Source organism: Arachis ipaensis, chromosome B09 (assembly GCF_000816755.2).
Source record: "Arachis ipaensis cultivar K30076 chromosome B09, Araip1.1, whole genome shotgun sequence".
Classification (NCBI taxonomy): domain Eukaryota; kingdom Viridiplantae; phylum Streptophyta; class Magnoliopsida; order Fabales; family Fabaceae; genus Arachis; species Arachis ipaensis.
This window is the reverse complement of record NC_029793.2, coordinates 58,810,091-58,816,182: the sequence shown is the minus strand read 5'-3', so window position 1 is coordinate 58,816,182 and position 6,092 is coordinate 58,810,091. Positions and strand designations below refer to the sequence as shown.

Genomic DNA, 6,092 nt, shown 5'->3' with positions numbered 1-6,092 from the left:
AAATAACAATAAAATCTTTTAAAAAAATTTGAGACAATTTTACTGTCAATTTTTTATTACACGCTATTTAAGTTAATTCACTTTATACAGATATTTCAAAATATAAAATGTACTGTGATTTTTTATATATATTCATAAGAGGTTGAAAATTATAAATGCCCAACTTTTAGGACAATTTTTTTAAATAAATAAAATGGGCAACAAAATTACTTGATTACACATTTTGGTAAAGGAAGACGTAATTCTATTTTTTTTCATGAATCCATAGAAATCGCTACTGACAGGAACAGATTAGGGTATAATGTAAACAGCTACTGGTAGCCGTGCACTACAAGAATACTTAATTTTAGCGACAAACTTTTAGCAGCAATAATATAATGGCCACTAGTTCTTTAATTTAAATTATATTTTTGTGGCTATTATATATTTGCCATTAATATTATATATTATAATAGCCATGATTATTGTTACTACTATACATAAAAGAAAAATTAGTTTTAGGTGAAAAATTTTTAGTGGCATACTACTATAGCCAGTATTATTTTACTAAAATAATTTTTTCTTAATAATAAGTTCCAGTGTTTCACTAAGTTCACTACCGAATCAAAGGGAGTGAGGGCGAGAAACAGATTCAAAGAGAAAAGGGAGATCACATCGCCGAAACCCTAACTGTCACCGTCGTCACCGCCGTCGCTGCCATCGCCGCCTTAGGTCATCTCCACCCTCCAAGTCGGCGCCTCCGCCTCCTCTGACATCTTCCTCCACCTCCTCCCCTCCCACTTTTCAATCTCCGCAACCTCCACATCGACGAGTGCCTCTCCATTCCCCTTCCGCTATCTCTTCCCGTTCCCGCCGGAAGGTGCTCTCTCAAGGTGCATTGTGTTGCCGACAACACCTCCTCCGCCGTTTGAGGTAAGCTATTGCCGTTTCCGTTTACGTTGCCGTTACCTCTGTTTCTTAGGTTTTTCTTTTTTCTTTTTTAAATCGTGACACAAGAGAGGAGACGAGACGCGAGCGTGATTTTAATATCTTTGAATATTCTGGATTCGAAATCGACTCGGCCCGAATTTAGAGAGATGATACTGGTGGCGATCGTCGCTGAGGTGCTGGAGGAGTATACGGCGTTGCTGGCTCGTGTCGTGGAGTAGGTGTTCCATTCAGCTCCTGTTCCCCAGTGGGTTCGCTTCCTTATCCTCCATAGTCTTCCATTCACTTCCTCTCACCCAAGGACGGTTCACTGATTCAGTTCCCTCTTTCCTGCCTCTGCTTCTTCCGTTTTTCTCTTTTCTCTCTCTATTCTGTTTTTAGGTTAATTTTTTTTAGTGATGGAGATTCTCGGTACATGTGTACTTTCATTGCCGAGCTTCTGTAAATTCTTTTATGTATACTCTGCTTCTGTTGATTTCTCTCAGATTTTATGTTTTAGCCCGTTTTTTGAATTCCAGATTACTTTAGCAACGAAGGACAGAGTGTTGTTAATTCAAGATTAGTTTTAGATTAGTGTTAAATGATATATGCAGATTTTGATTCTCCGGTTGTTTGAATTGAGTGGCATGTTTCAAGCTTTTGGTTCATGGTGAGTGAGTCGTGACTCGGACAATGTAAGGGGAGTTGTGTTTGGACTCAGTAGTAGTGAGTAGGCGCGGGGAGTGTGTAGAAACTTCTCTTTTGTTTCTCTATCAATTGATTATGATAAATGATAATCTTTTTTATTTTTTACTATTGTTGTTGCTGCTGTTGTTTTTCTCTATTTGTTAAATTTGGTGTAAGATAGCACAGTTAGGATTTTTTCTAGTTTGATAAAAAGAAGAAATTTATTTAGATTAAAGTAAATAAGGGGAGAGATGGAGATAATGGTATTGAGATATTGGATTCACTACTTATGAATTATGAACGAAACAGAGCTGAAATGTTGTTACAGCAGCAAGCTCCTTAATCCATTTAGTGTTCTTTGAACATGTAGCCTACTATTGCTAGCTATATATATACATACATAAACTGAGACTTGCATTTCACAGTTTAGTTGCTCTGAAACAGAATCAAAGCATCAGATTCAAAAGTTTATTAAGTGATCAGTTCAAATAAAATGTTACTTCTATATGTACTAGAAAAAGAATCACTGGATAACAGTAAAACTGATCATGGAGTCTTGTCCTTTCTTGTTAATGATATTTGATCCTTCCACATTACCTGTTTGCTGAAATTACTGGAGGCTATACATGCTGATACAACAGAAATGTAGCGTGATATAATTCAGGAAATTTTACCTTTTTATTTTCTATCTTTTGCTTTCCTTGATGTGTCTTTTGTTTTGTGCTTAGGTTGAACATGTTGTCAGGGAAGAGAAGACAATGGCATCATATGATCTTATTGAGATATACTGTGAACTTATTGCTGCACGCTTGCCAATGATCGAGTCACTAAAGTATTTGAAACCTCTAAAATAATATTTTCTGTTATACTTTATCTAAATTTCTAAGTTTTTCATTTATTTAATGCGGGAAAGTCTACATCATTAAGGCCATGTCACTTAATATATCTATTCTAGTTGATCTTCCAAGGACTTCATATCATTCTTCATCTGGGAAATATGATAAAGTTTTCCTGTATCATTATTTTGTTATGCTTTTTCAAGAAAAATAGTGATCAGAAATAGGAGAATCTAATTCTATTATGTGCTAAAGAGTAATAGATGATTGTTTAGGTGGTTCTAGTCAAGCTAAGCTCCAATTGTAGATGTAGGAAATTATTCGAATAAAGATTAGTAAATGCAATTAAGTAAACAAGAGGTTATGGTATCCTAGTATAAGGTAAACCCTTGGGCCAAAATGTGTTCTAACTATCTCAGTCCTATTATCAATGATCTTTTATCATTATATATTAAAAGATATTAATATTATGCCATTGCACAAATTATAACCTTTTTGACAACAATGTTGCTTTCATATACTAGCAGAGGCCCTTGGATAAAAAATCATGTTCAACTAATTATGCAGCATTCTAGTGTCGCATTTAAGGTTCGTTTAGTAATATTTGGTACGATTTGCAAAACTTTTGGTGTTGATTTGTTTTTTCTTCTTTTCCAAAAACTGTCCCATCGATTTAAAGGAAGAAATTTCAAGTGTAATATTTGCATGTCCAAGATGTGCAGACTTACCTGAGCTTGTAGATGTGCGGAAGCATCTTACAGTGAAGTATGGGAAAGAATTTGCATCGGCAGCTGTTGAATTACGCCCTGACTATGGTGTAAATCGCTTGGCAAGTTTTTCTACCTGTCCGAAGTTTGATAGGATCAAATTTTCTCAGCCTTTTTTTTATCCCTCTAATAAAATGGTTTTGTTTCAGTTGGTTGAGAAATTGTCTGCCAAAGCACCCGATGGTCCAACCAAAATAAAAATATTATCTGCAATTAATGAAGAACATAATATCAAATGGGAACCCAAGTCATTTGGAGAAAATGATATAAAGCCTTCTCAAGACTTGTTGGTATGCTATTTATTTTCTTTAATTTATTATATAAAATTTGAGTTTGTTATATTTTATTGTTTTGACAGTATTTAATTATTTTAGCTAACTCCACCAAATGGAGTAAAGGTTGTTATTGACTTTTCTTTTACTATTATTTATATGTTAAGGCTGGGCCAAAAACTTTTGAGAAGGCAACTTATGCAGAACCTTCTCAAGTCCATGTTCCAGCAGCTGTTCGTGATGAAAAGGGTCCTCCTAACGAACAGGCTTCCTCACAATTTAAACCAGTGTATGATAGACCAACAGGTTCGGATGCACAGAATACAAGTGATGCTACTAGAAAGGACACTGGAAATCAGTCAAGACCATCAGGCATGTCTGATCCCAAAATTATGCCTTCAAGTATATGTTTAAGGCAATAACTGTGGGTATATTTCAGGCCTTGTATTTTGTCTATTACCTAAATATTTGTTGTGCTTTCTGATAGGAACTGGAAATCAAGAAATGCATTATAGAGATTCATATTCTGAAAACAGTAGTGCTTTTCCTACTGTAAAGCAGAATTGGAATATGGAATTTAAGGATGCTGCCTCTGCTGCACAGGCAGCAGCAGAATCTGCGGAGCGTGCAAGCATGGCTGCAAGAGCAGCTGCGGAACTTTCAAGTCATGAAAATGTAGCAAGGCAGCGTTCAAGTGAATCACATAGTTCTCCTAGAAGCCAGCTAAGAGATGAAATACCTCAAGAATATTCTTTTAATGATGACAAAAACCTTTCTACAGCTTTTGCGTATACCACCTTCCATAGAGGCAGTTCTGGGATGAACAACGAAAAAATTAATACAAGAGAGCAAAATTAATACAAGATAACCTTAACACATTGGTTTGTCTTTAGTAATTTAATACTTGCTAATGTAGATTCCGTGGGTTACTCCAGGATAATGAATAGTTCCATGTTATGTATCGCGAAGGGCCGGAGGGAACTCCGTTTCATTCATTGCTAGCTCAAGGCTATGTAGATGGGCCTGTTGATGTTTGTGAGTTCCATAAGAACAACCAAAGTTCTTAGCATTGTGATTTTTAACACCAAAGGCCATTTCAACATGTGGATTTTGATGAATTCTTTTTTGTTACAGGTTTATGCCTTTTATGGGAGACACCACTGGTGCACGAAATTGTGATTGTTCATTCCTTGGTAACGGCGCCAAAAACTTAATACGTACGTTCATTATCTTAGTTCTTTTTCACAACTTCGCACAACTAACCAGCAAGTGCACTGGGTCGTCCAAGTAATAAACCTTATGTGAGTAAGGGTCGATCCCACGGAGATTGTCGGCTTGAAGCAAGCTATGGTCATCTTGCAAATCTCAGTCGGGCGGATTCAAATGGTTATGGTGAATTGATAGTTAAAATATAAGTAAAATATAAAATAGGATAGAGATACTTATGTAATTCATTGGTGAGAATTTTAGATAAGTGTATGGAGTTGCTTTTGTTCCTTCTGAACTTCTGCTTTTCTACTGTTTTCATCCAATCATTCATATTCCTTTCCATGGTAAGCTGTATGTTGGGCATCACCGTATGGCTAATCATCTGTCGGTTCTCGATCATGCTGGAATAGGGTCCAGTGATCCTTTTGCGTCTGTCACTACGCCCAGCACTCACGAGTTTGAAGCTCATCACAGCCATTCCTTCCCAGATCCTACTCGGAATACCACAGATAAGGTTTAGACTTTCCGGATCTCAAGAATGGCCGCCAATAATTCTAGCCTATACCATGAAGACTCTGATTGTAGATCAGAAGGCTAAGAAATATGCATTCAAGCTTGTTTTCATATAGAATGGAAGTGTTTGTCAGGCACGCGTTCATAGGGGAGAATGGTGATGAGCGTCACATAATCATCACAGTCATCATGTTCTTGTGTATGAATGAATATCTTAGAGAAGAAATAGGCTTGAGTTGAATAAAAAAACAATAGTACTTTGCATTAATTCATGAGGAACAGCAGAGCTCCATACCTTAATCTATGGTGTGTAGAAACTCTACCGTTAAAAATATATAAGTGAAAGTGATCTAGGCATGGCCGAATGGCCAGCCCCCTAAACATGATCTCAGAGCATAAAATTATTCAAAGACTATTCAGAGAAGTCAATACAATAGTAAAAAATCCTATTTATACTAAACTAGTTACTAGGGTTTACAGAAATGAGTAAATGATGCAGAAATCCACTTCTGGGCCCACTTGGTGTGTGCTTGGGGTGAGCATTGAAGCTTTCACGTGCATAGGTCTTCCTTGGAGTTGAACGCCAGTTTGTAACTTGTTTCTGGCGTTTAACTCTGCTTTGCAACTTGTTTCTGGCGTTTAACGCCAGAATAGGGCAGAAAGCTGGCATTAAACGCCAGTTTGCGTCATCTAAACTTGGGCAAAGTATGGACTATTATATATTTCTGGAAAGTCCTGGATGTTTACTTTCCAACGCAATTGAGAGCGCGTCATTTGGGTTTCTGTAGCTCCAGAAAATCCACTTTGAGTGCAGGGAGGTCAGAATCCAATAGCATCTGTAGTCCTTTTTTAGCCTCAGAATCAGATTTTTGCTCAGGTCCCTCAATTTCAGCCAGAAATTA

General features: G+C 36.8%; 2 protein-coding genes across 5 annotated transcripts; both read left to right on the top strand.

Annotated features, from left to right (window-relative positions):
- Positions 552-4,968, top strand: LOC107618555. 4 transcript variants are annotated; one of them, XM_021110293.1, is made up of 8 exons: positions 552-912; positions 2,322-2,425; positions 2,957-3,017; positions 3,109-3,258; positions 3,346-3,486; positions 3,636-3,870; positions 3,956-4,503; positions 4,603-4,968. In XM_021110293.1, exons 2-7 carry the CDS (start codon positions 2,352-2,354, stop codon positions 4,324-4,326), a joined length of 1,032 nt encoding a protein of 343 aa, XP_020965952.1. In that variant the 5' UTR covers positions 552-912; positions 2,322-2,351; the 3' UTR covers positions 4,327-4,503; positions 4,603-4,968. The 4 variants fall into 4 exon arrangements, with proteins under 4 accessions (XP_020965952.1, XP_020965953.1, XP_020965955.1 ...); XM_021110294.1 differs by having other exon boundaries at positions 2,957-3,036; positions 3,152-3,258; XM_021110295.1 differs by having other exon boundaries at positions 553-912; positions 3,636-3,840.
- On the top strand, positions 999-1,717 carry LOC107618556. The gene is given in 1 exon segment (XM_016320648.2): positions 999-1,717. A coding segment is annotated over 1 exon segment (165 nt). The 5' UTR covers positions 999-1,076; the 3' UTR covers positions 1,242-1,717.